We start from the raw sequence: 23436 nt of genomic DNA, 5'->3' as shown, positions 1-23436 counted from the left end.
TGGATCTGCGGATGTGAGAATCTGGTCGGCAGACAGGGAGGATTGTTTGTCATTCTCCTTTTCCTGCTGTACCGACCGACCGCTCTGCTGCTGGCAGCCCAGGCTGGACATTCTCCAAGGGGGGTCATTGGGAGAGAGCATGGGGGCCATTGTTGGGGATGCCGGTGTTTGGGGAATGATTGGAGCTCGTTACACCAATTGACGTTGCGTGGTCGGCCAGAGCGGGCACCAGGGCTGCTGCTGAGTGTGACGGCTGACAGACACAGGAATTGCAAAAAGGCGGGAATTGGGTGGTCGACAAGGAAAAGCAACCTCCACTGCATGGATTCTTTTCCGGGGGAGTCACTCAGCCTCCCATCCAATCCGATGCATTCACAGGTCGCTTTGCTACATTTGCCCCTACCGTCTCTGCCCAGACTCGGTCTCTGGATGGACGACGTCTGCATGCAGCATGATGCGCGCCTCAAGGCTGAGGTGTTGTCCGCCCAAAGCCGCCTTGCAATTGTTTGAGGAGTCTTGTCTTGTGTGAGAGGATGATGAATGATTGTGTCTTGACGGTGACATCAAACTGCCGCCAAGCACGGGAGCAAAAAGATGACCTCGTGACCCAGCACGCGCACACAATACGAAAGAGTGGCACGACGAGATGAGGTAGGTTTCGAGGCTCTGCTGGCATTTTCGAGTTGCACAAGTGAGTAATAACTAAGCAATTTCTCCAGCAGGGCTCAAAACACCAACCGACCACGGACATAGACTCATCATAGTGACAAATTTGTCCAGTCCCGTCCAGGTTTTGTCGGTCTAGTAATCCGTCCGTGACGGGCCCTGGCATTCTTCTCCACGTTCCCACGCACCAAGGTCTCAACTCCACACTCACTGCTTCACCACGGTGCTTCCAGGAGATGGCGGGTGCCAGAGTGGACTCGTAAAGGGGAAAAATGCCCGTCCTCCCTATTTCTCTCAACCTCCATTGCCAGGCTTCCAGTGCCCACACGCCTCCCCTCTGCTTGTCCACGCCCCTGGAGGACAAGCGGAGGCTCCTGTACCCGGCCCACTGGGGCCTAACCATTACACACTCCCCCCCACGTCACTTGGACAATAGAACTGGCAAAGACTGCCAGGCCCAGACGGGCTGTACGAACCAAGTCGTCGTGCCTGTCACGGCCTTCTCCCCGTCTTGTTGAGCCTGAATTGTCATTTTTCCCGTCGTCAACCTTATATAGATCCGTCGTCTGCCTCCCCTGACCCCCCCGGATTCTTGTCCAACCTACCTACAGTACTTCACCGGGCTCTTTGTGTCTCTTTTGACGTTTGCGTTTGTCCCTTTTTACATCACTCAAAACCTTACATTGCCTTGCATCAATCGCTTTGTTAGGACTAGGCAGACATTGACCTACTGCATCTGTCACCTCGACTTCAGCCTTTCCTGTACCATTATGCAATAGGCGTTTAAGAGAAGGAAACATCCGTTACTTCAGCACCGATCTTCACTTTCCACCTCACGAATCATATTATTATCGACAACTATTCCGCCATGCTTTCCTACGATTCCACTCCTCTGCCCATTAAGGCGTCCAAGTCCTTGCCACCATCTCTCCAAGCGACCCCCACCAATTCCTCACCAATGACGGCGGCACCCCCATCCCTCAACTCGGTTGCCGTCAACGGCCACAACACCAAGGAGCAGCAGCACATCTGGCTAGTTACGGGCCCTGCTGGATGTGGAAAGACGACAGTTGCTGAATATTTGGCCAACACTTTGGGCATGCCCTATGTTGAGGGTGACTCGGTATGTACTATACCCTTTTTTCCCATCCCGCGGGGGTTTTTTACCCCCACGATTTGCGGCGTCACAACGTCACCACTAACACGGCCCTCCAGTATCACCCCCCTGCCAACATCGAAAAGATGCGAAATGGCATCCCTCTTACGGATGCTGATCGTTGGGACTGGCTCACTGCTCTCCGGGAAGAGTCAATCCACCGCCTCAATGACGGATCCAGCGGCGTCGTTCTCACCTGCTCAGCTCTCAAGCGAAAGTACAGAGATGTGATCCGAGTGGCGGGATACTACGACCATCGAATTCTCATTCACTTTGTCTTCCTCGACGCTGCCGAAGAGGTCCTTCTCGCCCGCGTGCAAAAGCGACAAAATCATTACATGGGCGCCAACATGGTCCACAGCCAGTTCGACATCCTCGAGCGGCCCTCGAGTGACGAGAAGGACGTCATCACCATCGATGTCAGCCGAAGCCTCGAGGAGGTGCAGCAGGAAGCCCTGGCCAATGTGTTGGAGACCATGACCAAGGCCGACAACAGCTCATAGCCGTGATGCGGTCTTTCATCATATCATATTACACCTTACACATGGTGGTACACAGGCCCACAGGCACTCACAAACACAGTGTCGTTGCAGCCAACACCATCCGAAAAGAGTTTTCGAGCCGGGAGTCACAGCGTTACGGACATTGAATCATTAACAACGGAGTATTTTTCAAATGGGATTTTTATGGCGTTGGGAAATCAGGCGCGCGCGTCGTCGCTGCTGCCGGTGCTCCGCCCATTCGGAGAGCTCTCCGATGCGGTGAAGCCAGCCGCGGCCTCTGACTAGGCGGCGGCCTTGATCCTTGGTTGCAGCCCCCCGCAGACCGTCCAAGTTGGAGCCGACCAATTGTACATAGCCAGTCTCGGGCGGGGTGCGGGGTGAGGGCTGCTTGCTTGCATGCATGGATTGGCGAAAGAGGGACGGGCATGGGAAAGGGATGAGAAGATCCTTGGTTTGTGTGCGTGTGTTGTGTGTCTGGGCGTTGTGCTAGGCATGCGAGGGTGACGCCGCGCGCGGGATGGCACGGGGAGGCAAAAGCTGGGGTTGACGCTCTTGAGTCTGGGGTTTGTCGCATCCATGGCTGAGACTGATACGATGGATGACCTCAAGGCAAGAGACACGAGCATACTCGTGGTCGTCATTGTTTGTTCGGCACATGGCCAGACACCCCCAGTCCAGCCCAGGGGTCACCGCCCCATCCCCATCCCGGCATGGGTTCCCTTGTCTCCCCCATGCCCATGTCAGGTAATTAGCCTCGAGCAAAACCCATCAGTCTCTTGTGAGACGTGGGTGGAATGCAAAGAAAATTTTTGACACGAAACGCCTCCATCGGTTCCCACCATGGCACGACGTCTGACCAGTGCGCTCCGAGGTATTACGGATCAATGACCAGAAGATGCCCTAACTACTGTAGCTAGGGACCGTACGCGGTAGATGGCCTCACGGACTAGTCTGATGCAAGGGCCTTCTCTCCAATGGATGGATGTCATGCCCCCATCTGCGACTTCGTGTCATTCGATGCAGGGTAATACATCATACCTAGGCAATCCACCGAGCACCATGTGTTAAAAACAAACAGTTCAGGGTCGGGCTGCACACGACCAACAAAGTCAATGGACTTGTAGGTATTGACCCGGCTTCTGCTAGCACACTATCTATGTCATACATGCTACCTTGTCCTGAAATGATACCGAACCTACCGGCTTTGACAGCTCATGGTTTCCTCTGCCCATCCACATCGCCAAACTAGGGACCGAGCACTCATCGACATGTGAGCGGCCACGTCTCGCCGACCAAGCTGGCATGATCATGACTGCTCATCTCACAGCCTGCCTCAGAGCCAAGGCGATCCCCGAGTGACAGCTCCTCGAGGCGGGGTGCATGAACGTATCCGGCGACTTACATGGGCGAGACGCACGGCGAGGTCATGGGGACAGAGATCAGCAGGGCTCGTCGCGAATCCGGGCAACAGCCATGTTCCTGCGGAATGAATAATTTCTGCATTATGCGTTTTCTAGTATCTCAGCAGAAGACAAAAGTTCGGTTGTCTATGCCTATTGTGTAAGTGCGAGCAGATAGGAACATCGGCTATGTCCAGATGAGGATGGACGAACCGCCTGCATCAGCATCGGATGTATCATAGCCTGATTCCCTATCCTTTCAGTCTATCTCGTTTACATTGTTTTTAATAATCTGCTTGCTAGTTACACCGACGCTCTCTATTACTTGAGGTGCATCACCATAATATCCGGCTCCTGCACTATCTGTCGCACAACCTCAGCTGCCCGGGCCATGGTGGCACCGTCAATGACACGGTGGTCAGCACTCCAGCTGAAGTTGGTGATCTGCTTCTTGACGAGCTGGTCCTCTTCGTCGAACGCGGGCACCGTCCGCATCCGCCCGATGCCCAGGATCGCCACCTCGCGCTCCACGATGACGGGGCTGACGTAGGTGCCGCCGATGTTGCCAATGTTGGAAACGGTGATGGTGCCGCCCTGGAAGTCGGCCGGCGACAGCTTGCCCTGGGCCGCGAGGCTCTGCAGGCGTGACAGCTCCGCCGCGATGGACAGGATGTTGAGCGAGCCCACGTCCTTGATCACGGGCACCACCAGCCCCCCCGGTGTGTCCATGGCGATGCCGATGTTGTGCTGCGACCGGTGCACCAGGCACGGCTTGTTGGTTTTGGCGTCCACGTCCACCCTGGCGTTGAGCATTGGGTACTGATACAGAGCCAGGGACACGGCCTTGATGATGAAGGGGAGGTAGGAGAGCTTGGATGGCTGTCCGTCCACCGTGGGGCCGTGGGCAATTACACGGTTGAGACGCTTGCGCAGCTCCACCAGGTTTGAGAAGTCGACCTCGTCCGCGTAGAGGAAGTGCGGGATAGTCAGGGACCGTGTCATGGTCTTGAACATCTGCATCTGGGTGTTGGACAGTGGCACAACCGTTTCCGTCTGCACTGAAGTATCCCGTGGTGCAGATGTCGGCGCACTTGGGGCACTGGCCTTGGCATCCCTCTCCTTGACGAATCGGTAAATGTCCTCCTTGAGGACTCTGCCATCTCTACCGGTGCCATCAATATCCATGATGTCGACCTTGAACTCCTTAGAGAGGTGTCGCACAGCCGGTGTTGCCAGGCTTGCGCACTTGCCCTTCACCTTTACTGGTGCCTCAGCAGGTGCTGGAGATGTCTTTTGTGTTTGCTCGGGCTTGGACTCTGAGGAGGACGGCGGAGGAGGAGGGACATCCTCCTTCTCGGGTTGCTGGCTGACCACGGCGTCGACATCCTCAGGCTTGGCCTCCCCCTCGATATCAATGTCAACAAACGGCTTGCCGACCTTGGCCATCTCGCCCGTCTCGTAGTAGAGCTTCTTGACGACGCCCGAGAAGCGGCTTGTGATTTCCACAGAGGCCTTGTCGCTCTGGACCTCGCATAGCGGGGAGAACTCCTCGACCCGAGCACCCGGTTCCACGAACCATTGGATGACTTCACACTCGACGATGCCTGTTGCGTGTTAGTCGTGCGCTTCCCGGGGGTGCATCACCAGGCGGACAATGTAGATGATTGACTTGCCTTCGCCAATGTCGGCCAGGAGCACAGGCTTCACAGCCATTAACCTCCTCGACTCGCTGAACCATCTGGGAGGACAGGCATTCATGGGTGCCCGTGACGCCATGGCCATCTGGCCCATGCCTCTGGCGACATGCCATTGCTTTCGCAGCACTCGAGATCCACGCTGAAGAAACATGATTAACTTGCAATTGCACCTGCGAGGAGAAGAATCAAGGAGAGGACATGTCAGAATTTCAATCTCTCAGGAAGAGGAGAAGGCAGGCAATGGCAATGGAAGGCATTGTCTAAGCCGAAGGCTGGCTTCGGTCGGCTCATGACCGTGGATAACCGCAGTCCGGGGGAATGACGGCAGTCTTGAAACTAAAGCCCGATCTGACCGAGTCCTCGGCTCTCTCTTCCCCACAGCCCGGCCGTGCTCCTCCAAATCTTATCTTGATGTGGGGACATGGGATGGAAGAACCCTTGGCTGAGAAATTTCCACACGTTAAAGAGCCGCAATCATCAACTACTCACGCCTCGGCCATGGCGTCACGACGATTCGACCTGGCCCTTTCAGGCCTCGCCCGCCGGCCATTGACATGTCTCTTCTGTCAGGCCCGTCGCTCATTGACGTCCTCCGCCGTGCGGGCGGCGACCACCGAAAAGCCCGGGTCCGGCGCCTCCATGGACCCTCAGGCAAATATCGCCGGTACCCCAATCGAAGCTCCGCGAAGCTACGGCAAGCGACAGCAGGGCGTCTTTACGCCGAAGCCCCTCCCCCGGCCGATTGGCATGCCCCTCCCGCCCAAGGCTGGCGAGAATACCGGCATTGACCACCGATCAATGCGTCAGCGCCGCGAAGATTTTGTCAACTACGACAAGCACTTGCAAAGGCGAAAAGAGCTGTAAGAACAACTGCTGGGGGGCTCGGATCGACATTTTTTCTTATACATAATTCTGTAGGACGGCCAAGATATCAAGACCCTATTTCCGAGACTGGGGAAACCTGCAATACCACGAAGGCAAGTCCTTCATTGCACCCCCGCGACTCTTCAAAGCCGAGCTCTCCCTCTTCTTCCCCAACTTTTACGGCGAGACCCTCCTCAAGACGGACAAGAACCCGCGCGACACCACCCCTCTCCTCTCGGGCAAGGCGAGCGTCGTATCCATCTTTAGCAGCCGCTGGGCCGAGCAGCAGGCCCAGTCCTTCACCTCCAATGAAGCAAACCCAGCGCTACACGACACATTGGCGCAACACCCCGACATCACGCAAATGGTTCATATCAACTACGAGGACAACGCAGGCAAGGCGTGGTTGGTGAAGTTCTTTATGGGATCGCTGCGGAGGCAATTCGCCGAGAAGGACTGGGACAAGTACTTCCTCGTGCGACGAGGTATCACCGACGACATTCGTGAGTCAATCGGACTGCTCAACAGCAAAGTCGGCTACATCTTTCTGGTCGACCAATACTGCCGCGTCCGGTGGGCAGGAAGTGGAACGGCTCATCCCGTCGAGCAGGAGGGATTGGCCAAGGGTCTCTCACGGTTGGTGGACGAGATCAAGAGGGAGGCCACGATGCCAGCCACGGCAAAGGAGCAACATCCGGGCAAACAACATTTAGAGGTTCCCAAGCCGTTGTAATTAGACGCCTTCCCGTCGCGGAAGAGCATTGTAACTTAGACACCCATGACCCCACCATGTTGTACAATACAAAACACGCTGATACCCCTGAACGCCTGTCCCATATGCAAGCTGCCCCAATCCCGTTTTACGAGAGGAAGAAGAACAGAATGAAGCAAAAAGCGATGAAGCCCCCCATGATGATGCCGTCCCTTCTCTTCTTTGCCGATATCCTCGTGATCAGCGTGTTGATCCCTGGCACCTGGCTCGCGGCGTGGGTGATTCTCCGGTTGATGCTGGCCAGGGTCTCGCGCTGCAGGTTGAAACTGTCGTTAACGGCGTACGCCTGGCTAAGAACACTGTCGGCCATGTTGTGGCTGTTGTCAATGCGGTTGCGCTCCTCGAGCATGTAGTCGGCCTCGGCGGCCTCGGGGTTGTTTTGGCGGTATTCATTAATGTCGGAGCGGACGTTGGTCAGGAGGTTGGCGCGGTCGCGGGCTTGCTGAAGGGTTGATCGCAGTCGCGCGAGATCCCGCTTATGGCCAGAGAGCTTCTCACGGAGGAGGGAGAGGTTGTTTTGTTTAAGGGCAGATGAGGTGAGGGCGGCTTCGGAGTCGAGGAGGCGGGCGAGCTGGTCGATGACAGTTTCGCGCTGAGGACGGGGTTAACACGGTTGATGAAGCTGGGCTGTAGGCGCATACCTTCTGAAGTAGCTCCTCAAGCTTCTTCTCAGTGCTGCGCTCCTCATCTGTGGGCTTTGGAGGGATGCTTGTAGCCGCCGAGAACTGGGAATACGTGTGGAAGAGGTTCTCCGTCTGGTGACGACGTCAGCGAATGCCCTCGGCGCATGATGCCACTCTGCAAACCTGGGTTTCTAATGTTCGGGCCTGCTGCCTTAGTTGGGCCCAGCCCGCATTACCCGACGGCGCAGACATTATGTGTGAGGATTAAAAGGGTAGTTGCGACAAGAATACGTGTGTGATGGACTCTTACAAGCTTGATCGACCATCCAGCTCCTCGACCAAACTCCCTGACGACAACCGACCAACACCTGGTCCAAGGAAGCGGCAGAATTATTCACCGCTTTCGCTAGCGCCGTTTTGAGGTCACGAGAATCCGCACGTGAGGAGCAGCCCCTCAGGATAGCGGGGCCGCCCACAGCCCAATCAAAAATTGCAAATCCTCACGAATTATCCACTTTTCCCTCCCCTTCCCAAACCCTAGGGCAATTTTTCACTTTCTCGGCAAACTTCTCTAAATTCCTACGCCAAACGATCCCATCGCGACACGGACGGTGACGGTCGAGGCTGATATTTTCCCAACACACTCGTCGACACACTTCGCACACCACTTCGAAGCTATTCAAGATGGTGAGTACGCACCTTCTTGCCCTCGCCCAGACAGACGGCAGCCTCGAGTTGTCCATCTGTGCTGTGGCAGCAGCACCCCTCGAAATTATTCGACAGACCACACACACACATCCAACACCCGATCGAGAATACACTTTCGAATTGGCCATGACTCCGACATCACCACACACGCATACATACGGGGATATTTGAGACGAACAAATCGCTGACAGGTTGTTGTAGTCGTCGGGCAAGGTCAAGGCTGGTGCACTCTGGGGCAAGAACAAGGATGATTTGACGAAGCAGCTCGCTGAGCTCAAGAGCGAGCTCGGTCAGCTTCGCATCCAGAAGGTCGCTTCGTCCGGCACCAAGCTGAACAAGATGTGAGCAACCCACCTACGACGATTTCGAATCGCGAAAGAAAAAAAAATCTTTTGACGAGGCCACGCGAGCTAATGCGTCTATCCCTAACAGCCACGACCTCCGCAAGTCGATCGCCCGTGTCCTTACCGTTATCAACGCCAAGCAAAGGGCTCAGCTCCGCCTGTTCTACAAGAACAAGAAGTACGCTCCTCTCGACCTCCGACCCAAGCAGACCCGTGCCATCCGCCGCCGACTATCACCCGATGAGAAGTCCCGCGTGCTGGAGAAGGCCAAGAAGCGCAGCGTTCACTTCCCCCAGCGCAAGTTCGCCATCAAGGTACGGAGCAGCCCCGACGCCACAAATGATATGGATTTCTACGTGGTGAATATCTGCATGGATATGTGTGCTAACAGTCAATTGCAGGCTTAAATCAAAACCACTTGCAGTTTTCGGGGATGGCGGACATCTGGGTAGAAAGGAAACGGGGTATGGAGGGCGTGGCGTGCTTTTTCTCTGAACAAAGGGCTTCGAAATTTGCATCGCATGGCTCAGGGAATCTCGGTCTGACTTGTACTTGTTTCCCGGTTTTGGCCTCGTTCTGGGACGGGATGTCTATGATGGGCTTGCCTGGTCAGGCAGTCTGTTTAAAAAAGAAAAAATGAGGTCATGATCAATAATGTCCATTGCGTGCATGTGCAGAGTTCCATGTCTTGAAGACCGATTGCCTCGATGTATGGTGATATGGATTAGATCCATCCATTGGCAGGGTGATTGTTCTTACGGTGTCACTGTACAGGAGGTAGGCACTCGGGTGTGGCAGCCGAAGCACCAGTGGCCTGGTCCAGCGAGAGCCGGTGGTGCTTCCGTAGTGCCTTTGATGCCTGAGTTTATCAATCAAACGATCAACGGCAACCTCAGGCACCAGAAAAAGCACCTTGAGAGACAGCCAGGTCACCTTCCACACATGATTTAGAAAAGCCCAGACTCATGAAACAACTCCCCTTGATGAATGTCGACCTCACATCAAACTTCGACACACTCGCACGACCAAGAAAGGCAAGTCCTGGTGACCACCGGGGCGGAAATCCATCTACGTATCGGTCTCCAGTGAGGCGCCTCGGAACGGCCAAACCCGCGTCACCCCACCACAACCCCCAACGACATGCCTCGAATCGGCAAGGCAAACGGAAAGGAATCTCGCCTCCTCTTCACTTTTCCCCTCCTTCATTCAATCCCGAGTCCTTCTCGGCGCCTCTGCCTTGCGCTCTTCGCCGTCTCTTTCAGATGGATGATCCCGTCATGCTGATTTACACCAACTGGATGATAATCGGAGGTATCGGACATCCAGCATCATGAACCCCGCAACGGCGACACTGGATGCCTTCGTCGCACAGCAGAAATCGATATCCGAGGCCTGGGACCCGAGGACAGGAAGAGGGGCCATGCATTTGAGAGGTTCTGATGCCAGCGCATCACCCTCCCGTCTCAATGGATGAGGACTTTGACTGTGGAACGCTCAAACCAGGTGTTGGTGGCTTTGACCTTCCGAGTGGGATGCCGCCAGTTCCACGACTATTGGCCTTGGATTTCATGGCCTACTCATGCTTTCTCAAAGCTACGCACTCTCTCATTCAACAGGGACTCTCGGCTTGCAATCATGGATCACCATCGAGCATATTCTAATTCACCGGAAGGGACGAATGGTGGGAACGCAACGACAGAGGAACAATGAGACGTCAGCAGGCCCCTCCACGTCGACGTGGCATACCATCACGACTCACTACAACGGCAACGACATCCTAAGCCGTAAGACACCGAGCTATGAGCCAAGATATCCGCAGCTTCCAAGATGATTACCAGAACCATGCGATGCTGGTTAAAGATGTGCTCTCATTTCTGCTGTCTGGGACTAACTTCGTGACCCTCGCGTGGGAGGTTTCCTCTCTTATCCACGACGGCAATTGGGTATCTAATGATATACGACTTTTTCGCCCGATCCTTGTTGCACTGACTTTCTAAACACCAAATCCGACCCAAAATCAACTCTGACATGATCAACGATGACGCCCAAAACACCGATGCCGCTTTGAAAAGACACAGAAGAAGTCCGTCCTTCAAGTACGACTTGCGTCGATGTGGCACCCTTCGCCCTTCTTAGGCGGTCAAGAACTCTTACTCCCCTTGCGACCACCATCGGGAGCATGCGTTTGCATGTGCCGACGGAGCTGGTCTAGTCGATGAAAATCTTTCTGGCAGATTTTGCACACATGGTTCCCCCGGATATTGTGTGTGCGACGGTGCTTGGAGAGGTTGGATGATTCGCCAAAACGCTTTCCGCAAACTTCACAAACCAGTGGCTTCTCCCCAGTGTGAGTGCGCATATGCATAGCTGGAGCTCGAGTTAGCATGGGATCCTGGTCTCGGTGGTCTGCGGACTTACTGAGAGCACTCTGTTGCTTGAAGCTCTGGGTACAGCCGGGATATTCACACTTCCAGGGCTTTTCGCCTGAGTGGGTGCGCATGTGCTGCTCGAGGGATTGCTTCGCGGAAAGGTAGATGCCGCAGATGTCACACTTGACGGGTTTGACTGCTGCGATTAGCATATGTTCGGCGGGCCAAGGAGGAGAGCATAGGGATGGCATCACTTACACCCAGTATGCGTCTGCATATGTCTTTCAAGCTTGCTCTTCTGCGAGAAGGGCCCTGGTCGGGCACAACCCCACCATGTGCAGCAAAACCCATTGGGGCCCTTCTTAAGGTTCTTGACATGGTCACTCTTGCAGTGATCCTGGAGTTCTTTGTTGCTTGCGAACTTTTGGCCACATGCTATGCCATCCAGGCAGAGCCAACGGCATAAGTGCTCAGCGTTATCGGTTGTTGGCTGCTCATCAACCGGCTTAGACTTGGAGGCAGAGGGAAATGCTGGCATGGCAAAGCCGCTGGCCTCATTCGCGTCTTGGCTAGCATGGTTTTGGGTGAGTTGGTGGTCAAGCGATTGGCTGATTGTCGGACTTAGGTCATTTGTGAAGCCATGAGCCGAGTTCAGGTCGTTAGAGAAGCCCTGGGCAAAATGACCAATGGCTGATTGGTCAAAAGCGTCTGGGGTTATCTCTCGGCCGGGCTCGACAGGGCTCACGAGGGCGTTGACGATGGGCTCAGGCTCGGCAGATGGGGTGGTGACGGAGACGGATGCGGGAGTGCCCATGCAGTTGGCATCTGTGCAAGGAATCGATGCCTCCTGGCATGAGGAGTCGAGGCATGGCTCGAGGGAGGCGCAGGTAGGCTCGAAGCAACACGCAGCATGCGACATGTCAAGCTGAGCGCAGCAGTCATCGTAGCAGCACTGGTCGTCGACACCCTCTTCGCACCGAGTCCAGCAGTTGACATCGTCGCAGGCGGAGCTACAGGCAGCCGAAGCAGCGCCCCCATACGGCGGCCACTGCATGGACATGCAGTTAGCTGCCGGGTCCATCATATTTGTCACCCATGTTGGATTGAAGCAGTCGGCACAATCAGGGCTGTTGAGGGGTTGCTGGAAGTGAGTAGGAGGCGCATGGAAGTCGGTGTGGTGAAAGTTGAGCTGAGGTGTCTGAGCAAAAGCCTGGAGAGCAGTCATGGGTTCGATGCTCTGGCTATGCTGGGCATGATGGAAGACCTGAGGCGAACGCATCTGGTGGACATGATGCGACTGGTGAATATCGTGGGGTTTCGATGCTAGAGCAGCCTGTCTCTTTCGCTTTTGCCTTTGCCTGTGTGCTCCTCTGACGGATTTGGGGTCGGGGTTCATGCTGGCAGTGCCAGCGACGCAGGTGGAGCGAGCTAAGGCCTTCTGATGATGAGGGTGCGAGTGACCATACGATACTCTCTGTCGGGGACTGGAGGGAGCGTCAGAGTTGATGTCGATGCCAAGGTCCAGGGCGGTGGTCGGGGTCGAGGAGGCTTTGCCATAGTGATCGAAGCAACGCTGATCGAGACAAGCGTTCTCAGTGTTGTTGCAAGTGCCGAGTGCGTCAAGACCGTGGGTTAGCGAAGCATCGTGGCCAAGGTGGTAGTCGAAGCCGTAGTCGACCTTATCGGCTGAGGACTCGAAGGAGGCGGCATGATGATGGGCAAAGATGCCCGATTGATCCATGATGAAGACGACGCAAGGCGAGGGGGGTATCCGATGGGCGAGTGCTACTGCTAACTGGTATCCGGCCGGACTGGTATCTGTACTGGTATTCGTACAGCCACAGCAACTGCCACTGACTTGACTTTTTGTGCAAGAGAAAACCTATGGCGATGGTTGCGCGGATGGATGGCTCGGGCGGCGGCCCGAGTGGGATGTTCAGAAGAGAGAGGATACGGACCAGTGAGCGCCAAGAGGTGAGAACCTTGATGGCCTGGAGGCTCAATCCACGGGGGGGGGAACCAAGGCTGAGCGACAGCCCCAGGACTGAGGGGCACTCACAAGCAAGTCGCAGGCACTTTTTGTGAGCTGCAGTGGACCACTGTAGGCAGGTTCAGCGAGCCGCTACTGGTGGGCTTCAGTGGACGGGACCACTGTGGATTGATGTGGGGGCCCGGTCGCCAAGGGACAGCAGCCGCTGACGAATCATGGGTCGGGGATTGCCTCAACCGTGAACGACGGCGAGCAGGGCAGAAGCAAGAAAGGGACCACCACAATGGGTAGGTGGGGGTTTGTGCTGTTGGCTGCCTTCTGGCCTTTGTCTTGTCTTTGTCCTCGAGTGCCTGGTATGGTCTGGTCTGGCTCGGCTGAGGGAATGAGACCACAAGCTGGGCCTTGTCTCTATGTCTTCTCCCCCACTCAGAGGAACCTCTTCAGTGGTGAGGGTTCACACGAGGGAATGGGGGGGAACAGGCGAGGGACTGCGATACCATGTCAGAGACGAGCCATACGGGGAAAGAGTCAGTGTTAGTGGATACAACGTGGGATAAAAGAACTCGGTGGTTGACCGTCAGTCAGTCCTGATTCGATGTTGCTGTCATTTCGCGTGGGAGGTGGTTTTTTCGTTTTGTACTAGCTTGTCTGATGGATGTACCTACGTCGGGAGAACGACCCTGATGCCCTTTGCTGCATCCCCGGCCTTTTGTGTGCTAGTTAGAGTCTGCGTTAAACTCTGCGGCTTGCAGCTGAAGCGTCGACCTGAACCGTAGTCTGCTGGGTTTTGGTGGTGCAAGTTATTACTTATGAGCCGCCAACTACGACACCAACAACCCCATCTCACACGCATTCGTGGGACGGTCTCGCTGTGTGTCGTTGAGACAGTAAAAATTCAATTAGGGCAAACCTCCGAGTGAGACCCTATCGAGTCTGGTCGTAGCGCCCTCCTGCAGCCAAATCGCAAGGTAGGTGGTGCCAGTTGACAGGTACAAGGACTGTTGGAATTTGGCCGTCTTACCCTACACGATGTTACTGAGATGGCTCTTCTTTCATTTTGTCGTGTAGTCGTTTCCCATTGTTCATTACTATTCTGCCCTCCTGGACATGCGAGTGTGCAGCGTCTTGTTCAGATATGTCCGTTTCCAACTGTGAGACGGTGACAAATATGCTGGGTGTCGAACTAATTATGCTGGATACATTTGTCCGCCAACAGTGTCACTCTAACGGCTCACCCAACCCAGTGCCACCCATGAATATGACAAAAAACTGCAAACCCCAAGCTCCAACTACTAAGCCCGACGCCGCCCCCCCGCGAGGCCAATGCCGATGCGTCCTGCTTGGACGGTCGGCGGACTTCCCTTCCTCCATCGCCGATGCCGACGGCGACGGCGCGGAGGACAGGCGGACCTCACCCCGCCCTTCGGCCCCCACCTGCCTCCGCACCGAATGGACCTCTTCGCCGAAGCTCCGCCAGGATACACATTGTATCGGGACATCGTAATGAACCAGTTTTGTTACTCGAGGGTCGGAAAAAAACAAGGGATACCACTGGCCTCGTCTATTACTGTCCTGACTAGTCTCGCGCGTGATTTCTTGCTCCTGTCCGTCACGCGCACTTGTATCACAGACCCTGCACCGTGACGTCGCCAACCACTGAGCCTCGCGGGGGCGCAGCAACGACCAAATATCGCTTCCTGCTACCCCCAGCATAGCATCGCTCGCTCTTCCCCTCAACGTCGGATCTTGGCACCAAGAAACGAAACTCGAATCGTCAAGGCCTCGCCCGTCGCGGCGACGCTGTCTATCTGCAAAGTACCAGCTTCAACGCCATATATCTACGAAACAATTATCGACTCGACTCCCAAGTGCTCGTATCGCATAGACCTAGCCCCCCCCTCTCTCTCCACTCGGAACCGAAAACCGCACTCACCGCATCGACGCCTCGCGACAGGTCGCGCCGGTAGATATGGGCAACTGCTGTGGAAAATCAGAATCGGAGGCCTTTCAACAGCCCGGCCGCGTCTTGGGCTCCGCGCCTCCTCCAGCCTCAGGGACAGCACCGGTTCCGACAACAGTGGGAGGTCCGCCACGGACTCTGGGAGGTGCAGCACCGGCAGAGGCATCGGGCGACGCCGACGACGCGAGGAGGAGAGCTGCCGAAGCCGCAGAGGTCAGTAGACCCGAGTAATTCAATGCGCGCACACTGACTGACGCTATGCGACACAGGCTCGAGCAAAGGCATACGCGAAACCAGGCGGGAAACTGCAGACACAGCTAGCGGCGCAGAAGAAGCAGACACGCTCCGACACGCTTAAGGATGCCAGCCAGGAGCAGCTGCGCGCCCGCGACGCCGACGAAGCAGCCGAAGCCCGCAACTGGGCGTGATGAGCAGTATGGGTATGATTTTTGGACAACGCATGGGGGTAGCGAGTGAGGAAGAGGGCATTGTATGATGGCGCACTCTACCAAGACGTGACCGATAACGCAAGTTAAAATGAGCTTGAAGGATGGCGGAGCGACGGATGTTGATTTGATTTCATTGTACCTATCGACGCGAGTCGAGAAATAAACGAGACACCAGAATATCAAGACGGTTAATCACCTAGCTCCTCTCAAGCATGATGATAATTAGCTAAAGATATATGATGATAAAGGTAAAGCTTTAAAGCTTCTCTGCCTATTCTTACAATACTCTACTCACTATCTTCAGGGGAGGGCAAGCTAAAGGGCGTATACCGGTTGGTGTCTCTCCTTTTCCTCGACCCGGGTGCTACCCAGGCGGCCAAGTAGCCAGTATACAACTATGAGACATCCATCTCCGCGAGGAGATTAGAACGTTCTACAACCCGTCTGCAGTTCCCATGTGTAGTGGTGCTTGCATGAATATTGACCTCTTTGGTTGGCCAAGAGGTGTCTGGATCTCGAATCGAGTTGGTACAGAGAGGGGATGGCTGTAATACTTGAATAACTTCAATTGCATCATAAACATGCCAATTCATCGACCATTTGTTTAACCCAAGCAAGACTCCCAAAATCTGTTGCACAGAGACCTTATCTCCTACAACCCTCCGCAACGCCCCCTTTTTGGAACAATTTAGCCCTATACAAGTACATTTACTTTCCCCGTCCTGTAGAATGCAGTCTGTCTCTGTATCATCGTCGTAGCCATCCTCAACTCTAGGTAATGGTGTATCTGCCGCTTGCCGGCGCCCTGTTGTCTGCATCCGCAGCCGCGATTGTTCCCTCTCTCAGCAGACGTGTCAGCTCGCTCAGAGCGGAACCAACCACAACCTCGGTGTCGCCCTCGATAAGGATGTACAGCTTCGGCTCCCCCCCTGCGGGCACCTCCTTGCCCGGCGGGTAAAAGTTGCCCTTTGTTGTTATCGAAGTGCCTGTAGCCTCCAGAATCTTGGCCACGTTGGTTCGGTTGGTGACAGCCCATCGGGCCTTTTGAGGGAAGTCGTTGATTTCCAGAGTAGCATGGAACGCGCCGGCGTCTGGGCCCTTGTTGTCGATGGGTTGACCAGCACGAAGCTGGCCGGCCTTTCCAAGACGGCTGTTGATGGCGCTGACCGCTGAGCTGACCTTGTCCAGCGGATCCTTGGACTTGTCCTTGGCCACGTTGGTGTTGACGGTCTGTGTAGGCTTGGCTTCCGCACCCCCCTCGGCCTTTTGCGCCTCGCGAGCCTGAACGCTTGATGCTGCCGCCCGGATCGCGCTGAGAGCCTTTTCTGCCTTGTCATCCTCATCCTTCTTGTCCTCCTTGACTTCTTCTTCCTCACCCTCGGCCTTGTGGGTCTTGCGCTCACGGAGACGAGCGGCTTCTCGTTCCTGATCCAGACGGTCCAGACCCTTGCCACCGAAACCTGACGTGTCCTTGGCCTTTCCAGACTTGACCTTTTCACGATGGGCCTTCCTCATCTCGTTCAGCCTTTCAGGTACTGGCTGTCCACTCTGCTCGAGTGCCTTGGCAATGCCCGGCGCACAGTTTTCCTGCTCCGGTGTCACAAACGTGACAGCTACACCGGTGTTGCCAGCGCGACCTGTTCGGCCTGCTCGGTGAACATAGTCTTCCAGATGGTTTGGCGCGTCATAGTTGATGACAAGCTTGAGCTGCTTGACATCGAGACCGCGGGCTGCCACCGATGTTGCGATCAGGATCGGCACAACGCCCTTCTTGAAATCCGAGATAGTCGAGTCACGATCAACCTGGTCCTTGCCTCCATGAATCGACATACACGGGTAGCCCTTGATCATGAGCTCCTTCAGCAGATCGTCTGCCTTCTCCTGACGCTCAACAAAGATGAGCGTGCGAGCGTCCTCGTCTCTGTCGTACAGCTCTCCAAGAAGTTCAAGAACACGCAAGAATTTGCTGGCTTCGTCACGAACTTCGACAATCTGCTCAATCTCCTTGGCAACAACGCTTCGTCCACCAACCGTCACCTCGATCGGATTCTTGAGAACCTTCTTGGTCAGCGAGTCGATGATGCGAGGCATGGTTGCCGAAAATAAAATCGTTTGCTTGTCCGGTCGCATGTTGGCAAAGATCTTCATGACTTGAGGCTCAAAACCCATGTCAAACATTCGGTCAGCTTCATCAAGTACCACATACGTGACTCTCTTCAGGTTGGTGACTCGACCCTGATTGGCGGCAAGCAGATCAATCATGCGGCCTGGCGTGCACACGATAATCTCAGCGCCTCGCTTCAACTCAGCAATCTGCTCTCGGATAGGGGCACCGCCGTATGCACACACAGCTCGGAGGCCCATCATCTTCAGGAAAGGTTTGCAGTCGCGATGAATCTGAGTAGCCAGTTCTCGAGTAGGAGTCATGATCAACCCGATGGGACCATCTGTATCCTTCAGCGGAGGCTGATCCTTGATGTGACGGAACATGGGAAGTAGAAAAGCGACAGTCTTTCCAGAACCTGTCTTGGCCACGCCAATGACATCGCGACCGGACATCAGAGCTGGAAGAGCTTGCATCTGAATCGGTGTCGGCTTCTCATACCCCAAGTTGTCAATGACATCCAGAGTCTGTCGAGTGAGACCGCACTGAGCCCACTTCTGAACTGGCTTAGGCACATCCTTTCCATTGACCTTGATCCCGTCCAGTTCCAGGCGTAGATCAGTAACTTCGGCTTCTGTGAGCTGACTGAGCTCGGCCGGCTCCACCCAGAAGTTCTTCCTGATGGGTTGAATCTCAACTTTGGTGTAGTCGATTGTCGGAATGTCCTTCTTCTTTCGCTTGGCCGTCATGGCCAACAGAGCATTGGGGTCGCCGTTCTCCTCCTTGTTAAAGTTGTACTCGTCGTCACTGAAGTAAGCTTCGGGCTCCTGGACCTTTTGTGTCTTTGATGTCTTGGCCGGCTTCTTCACCTCTGTCTGCTTGAGATCAGCCATGAATGCGTCTAGCGGATCCACTTCGTCCTCCTCATCAACCTCCATCTGCTCGGGCACCGGAGCCTTGTCAGCCGAGTTATCCGCAACTGCGTCTCCATTGGGTTGTGCTTCTGTCGTTGTGGTCTTGTCCTCATCCTGGTCCATCTGGTTCTCCGCCTGCAGTCGCCTTTCGTGTGCGGCGCGAGCTGCAGCGGCCGCCTCCTCTTCGTTCTCGGCAAAGTTGTCTCCATCGGACTCGTCGTCGTCCTGATCAGCATAAGGAGTATCGTCAGCCTCGATAGGGAGAGCAGGGAGCTTTGTAAGCTTCCTCTTTGTCGTGTCTTCCTCGTCCAAATCAAGTTTGCGCTTGGTGGGTAGCTTCTCGTTCTCTGCGTGGCTCTTGACGAAGCCAAACCCGCTGGCTTTGGCTCGGTTCGCGGGGAGGGCCGACGCTGCAAATATCTCATCAATCAAATTCAATGTGAAAGGAGGGGATCCAACCATACCATTGCTTGCTTGCTTTACGGGAACCGAAATCTTCTCGGCTGGGCCTCCAATGGAGCCCAGAACTGGCTTGGAAGCATCGTGTGATCGTGACGCGGCCGACTTCTTTGCGATGGCCTTGGGATCGAATTTTCCGGCATAAGGAGTAATGGGAGATGCAGTGGTTGGCGTTTGCGCAGGTGAAGCGGCAGCAGAAACTGACGGAGACACTGTCTTTGACGATGCGCCGCTGGCCTTCTTATCCATTTCAGCCAAGAGATTTCTTGTCTGACTCGGATTTACTTCCTTTTGTTTCTGACTGGCGCTCTCCTTCTTCTTCTTCCACGCCTCAAGCTTTGCCAGTCGCTCGGCCTTCTTGTCGATTTCGGCTTGCGCAGCATTCGTCTTGGACTTCTGGGCCTCGCTGGCAGCAGTATTCCCATTTTCACCTAGCGGGGTCCTCTGATTTCGACCATCCTCACGGTTGCTGCGAGCAAGGGAGTCAGCCGTACCCTCACGTCGACCGCGGACACGGTCGCGGGAGTCGTCTCGCCTTCTGAAATCCCGATCGCTATCCCGGCTGCGGTTTCGTCGACGGTCGGGCGATCGATTTCTATCATCGTAGCGGTTTCGCGATCTCCGGCGGTCTCTGTCTCGATGGTCTCGTCGTCCGCCGCGGTAGTAGTCATCGTCGCGTCGGTCTAGCGAGCGGTCTCTGCGACGATAATAGTCCCGGTCTCGGCCGCGGTCTCTGTCTCTATCACGATCGCGGTCGCGGTATCGGGGCTGGTCACGGACAATGTCGTCAGAATAAAGGCCGCTGGGGTTGCGGTGTTGTCTTCTCACATCAGGGCTGCGCGACCTGGTGCGCCGGCGATGGTCCCTCCCGTCATCGCGACGATCCCGTTCCCGGCGATCGTCATCTTTGCGGTGACGGCGAGAACTGTGAGAGCTGCCTGCAGGACTTGGTGAGCGCGAGTCTCTCAGCCGAGCCATTGTTGGTGGTCTCGCAGGCTCAGCAGGACACTTCGTTGGTGAGTACTACTTTTTAACGGGGGACCGAAGCCTTGGCAGTGCCAACGGCGCGTCGTAGGTAGCGCAGATGCTGACACCCAAGGATGAGAGTTGCCCAGAACCAGAAGAAGCTTGCAGAGAAGCTTGGGATGAGCGTCAACGTGGTTTGGCGATGGAGATTACAAGGGTGACGCTGTGAGGGGTGGGTTCTCGAGAATCTCAGGCACAACTGTATTGTCCCCAAAAGATGATGGATGGCTAAAAGTCTGGGGTGATTAGCCCGAGGTTTTCCCCAAGGCGCCAACGCTTGAGGCTGTCAGTCACGAGCAAAGGAGCCGCGCTAAGCCCAAAATAGTTTCAGATTTACCACCTCGGCCCCACACCCTTCCCACCTGCTCTCACCAAGCCTCATTCCTGGCTTCTGCTTGATCACGACAGTCCAAAATGGCAGGTCTTGTAGGATATGCAAGCAGTGATGAAGACGACGAGATTGAACAGGTAGAGAAGCATGTATCGGAACAAAAGGTATGTGTTGAACCCCCTCTCGCGAATCAATGGCCTTGATGGTTGGCTCACCTGCCTCGTCTTCCCTAGGCACCTGTGACAATCGCAGTCGCGACCGAGCCGAGGAACCAGGAAAAGGAACACGCGACTTCCTCTACTAATTTACCAGGTATGGATTTCTCTCAAAACCCTCTTCTAGAATTCTCTCGCCACCTCATTCCTGATTTTTTAACATGCGAAAGTCTGATGTCTATTACTTACTCACCGCGATACAGAACCCGCACCTGTATCTCAAAGCAATGAGCCTGTTGCTATCGGCCCAGTTCAGCAGAATGCTGTTCCCCTAGGGCCATCACTTCCACCTATGGAAGAAGCTGTGATCGACGACCAAGACCCTGCGCAAAGGCCCTCTTCACCATACTCAGCAAATCGTGCCCTTTTGCGCGATCTCACACTTCCTTCGGCACCCAACCTAGACATCCCGCCATCACCGCCTGGCTCACCGCCGCCAGGGGCCAACAAGAAGTTCGAACAGTTTCTTGAGCTTAAGAAGAAAGGAACTCACTTCAACGCGAAGCTGGAGCAGTCATCAGCCCTGAAGAACCCCAGTCTGATGGACAAGTTGATGAAATTTGTCGACATCGATGAGCGGGGCCAGTATTCGACTACCATCAGCACTGAACTATGGGATCCCAGTGCCTTTCCTGAATGGGCGTTCAAGGACAAGCTGCGAAAAAGCCGCGAGAAGCTCGCAAAAGAGAAAGAGGCCGAAAAGACGAGCGGTGGCAGGACCGCCATCGACTTTGTTCCATCTACAAACGCACCGAGCGACAATTCAGCAGTGACGGGTGGACTTTCTCGAGGCGAGAAGCGGAAAGGTGGTTGGAAATAGGAACAGGTCGCCAGACACCCGAGGTCAACCCAACTCAGACGATGCATCCCTTGCCCGAGCTAGATGAACAACAATGATACCCGACGAAAAGGGAGAGTTCGACAGTTAAATTTGATAGTCCTAACCGACATACATGGTGATCCGCATCAAAGGTATCATAATCCGCCATACGCCCTTCCTCCCAGCACCCATCCTCATATTATTCGCCAGACGACCTATGCCAACAAAGAGGGTGAAGGAGGCTTCACAAAATCCCTGGCAGTCCCCTGCAGCTACACGGCCGGCGCGGGCTTGCACGCTTGACGTACAGATCCTGCAACTACTCGTCGCTATCAGAAGAACACTTGACATCGTACCCCAAGTCCTTCTTGAGAATGGAGCCGATATCGATCTCGACGGTCTGGTTCGAGCTCCCCAAAGCCGCGGCGAAATATGTGAGGTTTTTACCATGATTTATCACCGACTTGCCCAGGAGCTTGAAGGGGACAACACCTGTCTTGCAATAGGGCTCGGCCCGGACAGCCTTGAGAACTGCAGTCTGGTCCATATTCGCAGTGATCTTGACAATGTTGCTTCCTGGCTTGAGTACGAGATCATTGATATACAGGGTACCAACTTCTTCGTCACCGATAAAGTTGGTGAATGTGACATTGCCCTTTGCAGGAATGGTAAGCTTAGGTGAACTATATGGGGAACATATGACTTACGTTATCCAGGGTGAAAACGGAAGCGTTGGGGATGTTGGCGGTGCCGTTGAAGTTGCGACCGTCCTTGCCACTGTCCAAGGAAATGTGGCCGTCGGTAACCTCAGTACCGTCGAAATGGTTCAAGCCCTTCAGCTCGACAGTCTTCTTAAAGTCGACGCCATACTTTCGCGTCAAGCCCCTTGGCTTGACCTTTGTCCTTCCGTTGATGGTGACGCGCACAGTCTCGTTGTTGTGGAACCAGACATTGAATCGGGTGAACTCCTGCATGTCGGTGATTTCGATATGCTGACTGACGTTGACGACTTGGTGCTTGTTGGAATTGGTCTCAGGGAACTGCACTCTGGCGAAAGGGACATGGGGCGGCCAGTCCTCGAGATACATGTCACCCTCGAAGGGATCGATCTTGGCATGGATTTTGCCATCGGTGGTGATGGTCGAGTTGATCTGCATCTGGTAATTTTCGGGTTCGGTCTCGAGGATGTTGACGCCCTGGATCTCAAGCTTGGCCTTGTTCACCTTGTCTTGTGCGATTTTCGGGACGGCGACGAAGATGCTACCGAGTATGGGTCAGCCATCCCCGTGGTGAGTACAGGTCGGTATGACTTACATCAGGGGAACAACGAGAACAACAATACAGCACAGCACGATGAGGTAGATCCACCAGAAGCGCTTGCAGTGTCGCGCACATGTTCTCTTCTTGGACCCAGCGATGGGTCCATTCTCCGTCTGGGAGAGCTCCTGCTTATCCGACATGTTGAGCTCGGATGTCTTGCTTGGGTGGTTGTTTGTAATCTCCTGTGGACGAACAGAACAGCCAACTCCTGCCTATATATAAAAAAGGACTTGCGACAGGTTGAAGCACGGACAGCGTGGTGGAAGCGAATGAAGAGAAACCAGCCATTCAACATACAACAAGGGTGGAACAAGACCTGAGTTTAAGTAGGATGGCGTCGGGGTTGATCTGGCCGCCCATGACCCAACGGAACGAGAGGGGGTTCAGCATCTGCGGTACATCACCAGTGCGCAGACGGCGCACCCTCGACACATACAAGCACCGAGACCAGATCGCCATGATCTTGTTACTTTGCATCTGCCCCCCGGGCATTGACTGCCAAAAGGGGAAAGTGGCCGACGAGACAGCACGGCGCTACACCCCAGGTTTGCCTTGCATGGAAACGAGGGTGTAGAGGGTGGGAGGACGAGCGCTTCTCGACATGCCTAGTCGCAAACAGACCCTGGTCAGACCCTCAGGGCCCTTGTCGTTTCCTTGCCAATCTCCAAACTGTCCCTCGGCAGCTCGTGAATTTGACGAGTCGACGAGATGAAGAAATCCCCAATTGCAGTGGCCCCATGTTTGGC

General features: G+C 55.0%; 10 protein-coding genes across 10 annotated transcripts; 5 read left to right on the top strand and 5 right to left on the bottom strand.

The window, feature by feature from the left end:
- Positions 1–1534: 1534 nt before the first annotated feature.
- Positions 1535–2325, top strand: NCS54_00083500 (Gluconokinase; the record flags this gene model as incomplete). The annotated part of the gene is made up of 2 exons (XM_053146473.1): positions 1535–1789; positions 1882–2325. 2 exons carry the CDS (start codon positions 1535–1537, stop codon positions 2323–2325), a joined length of 699 nt encoding a protein of 232 aa, XP_053002448.1.
- Positions 2326–4046: 1721 nt separating this feature from the next.
- NCS54_00083400 (Dihydrolipoamide acetyltransferase component of pyruvate dehydrogenase complex) lies at positions 4047–5573 on the bottom strand (the record flags this gene model as incomplete). The annotated part of the gene is made up of 2 exons (XM_053146472.1): positions 4047–5329; positions 5399–5573. The coding sequence occupies 2 exons, from the start codon at positions 5571–5573 to the stop codon at positions 4047–4049; spliced, it is 1458 nt and encodes a 485-aa protein (XP_053002447.1).
- A 167-nt stretch (positions 5574–5740) lies between these two features.
- NCS54_00083300 (Hypothetical protein) lies at positions 5741–7019 on the top strand (the record flags this gene model as incomplete). Its single annotated transcript, XM_053146471.1, has 2 exons — positions 5741–6282; positions 6341–7019. 2 exons carry the CDS (start codon positions 5741–5743, stop codon positions 7017–7019), a joined length of 1221 nt encoding a protein of 406 aa, XP_053002446.1.
- Positions 7020–7146: 127 nt separating this feature from the next.
- NCS54_00083200 (Golgi SNAP receptor complex member 1) lies at positions 7147–7933 on the bottom strand (the record flags this gene model as incomplete). The annotated part of the gene is made up of 3 exons (XM_053146470.1): positions 7147–7650; positions 7700–7813; positions 7865–7933. 3 exons carry the CDS (start codon positions 7931–7933, stop codon positions 7147–7149), a joined length of 687 nt encoding a protein of 228 aa, XP_053002445.1.
- A 432-nt stretch (positions 7934–8365) lies between these two features.
- Positions 8366–9140, top strand: NCS54_00083100 (60S ribosomal protein L35; the record flags this gene model as incomplete). The annotated part of the gene is made up of 4 exons (XM_053146469.1): positions 8366–8368; positions 8591–8730; positions 8822–9047; positions 9135–9140. 4 exons carry the CDS (start codon positions 8366–8368, stop codon positions 9138–9140), a joined length of 375 nt encoding a protein of 124 aa, XP_053002444.1.
- A 1733-nt stretch (positions 9141–10873) lies between these two features.
- On the bottom strand, positions 10874–12843 carry NCS54_00083000 (Hypothetical protein; the record flags this gene model as incomplete). The annotated part of the gene is made up of 3 exons (XM_053146468.1): positions 10874–11100; positions 11152–11298; positions 11361–12843. The coding sequence occupies 3 exons, from the start codon at positions 12841–12843 to the stop codon at positions 10874–10876; spliced, it is 1857 nt and encodes a 618-aa protein (XP_053002443.1).
- A 2218-nt stretch (positions 12844–15061) lies between these two features.
- On the top strand, positions 15062–15480 carry NCS54_00082900 (Hypothetical protein; the record flags this gene model as incomplete). Its single annotated transcript, XM_053146467.1, has 2 exons — positions 15062–15265; positions 15322–15480. 2 exons carry the CDS (start codon positions 15062–15064, stop codon positions 15478–15480), a joined length of 363 nt encoding a protein of 120 aa, XP_053002442.1.
- A 792-nt stretch (positions 15481–16272) lies between these two features.
- Positions 16273–19956, bottom strand: NCS54_00082800 (Pre-mRNA-processing ATP-dependent RNA helicase PRP5; the record flags this gene model as incomplete). Its single annotated transcript, XM_053146466.1, has 1 exon — positions 16273–19956. One exon carries the CDS (start codon positions 19954–19956, stop codon positions 16273–16275), a length of 3684 nt encoding a protein of 1227 aa, XP_053002441.1.
- Positions 19957–20418: 462 nt separating this feature from the next.
- NCS54_00082700 (Hypothetical protein) lies at positions 20419–21370 on the top strand (the record flags this gene model as incomplete). The annotated part of the gene is made up of 3 exons (XM_053146465.1): positions 20419–20499; positions 20569–20647; positions 20754–21370. The coding sequence occupies 3 exons, from the start codon at positions 20419–20421 to the stop codon at positions 21368–21370; spliced, it is 777 nt and encodes a 258-aa protein (XP_053002440.1).
- Positions 21371–21689: 319 nt separating this feature from the next.
- NCS54_00082600 (Hypothetical protein) lies at positions 21690–22830 on the bottom strand (the record flags this gene model as incomplete). The annotated part of the gene is made up of 3 exons (XM_053146464.1): positions 21690–22025; positions 22078–22630; positions 22685–22830. 3 exons carry the CDS (start codon positions 22828–22830, stop codon positions 21690–21692), a joined length of 1035 nt encoding a protein of 344 aa, XP_053002439.1.
- Positions 22831–23436: the final 606 nt, after the last annotated feature.

Source organism: Fusarium falciforme, chromosome 1, assembly GCF_026873545.1.
Source record: "Fusarium falciforme chromosome 1, complete sequence".
Lineage (NCBI taxonomy): Eukaryota > Fungi > Ascomycota > Sordariomycetes > Hypocreales > Nectriaceae > Fusarium > Fusarium falciforme.
Note: the sequence above shows the minus strand (reverse complement) of the source record. Positions and strands in the feature narration are given on the sequence as shown.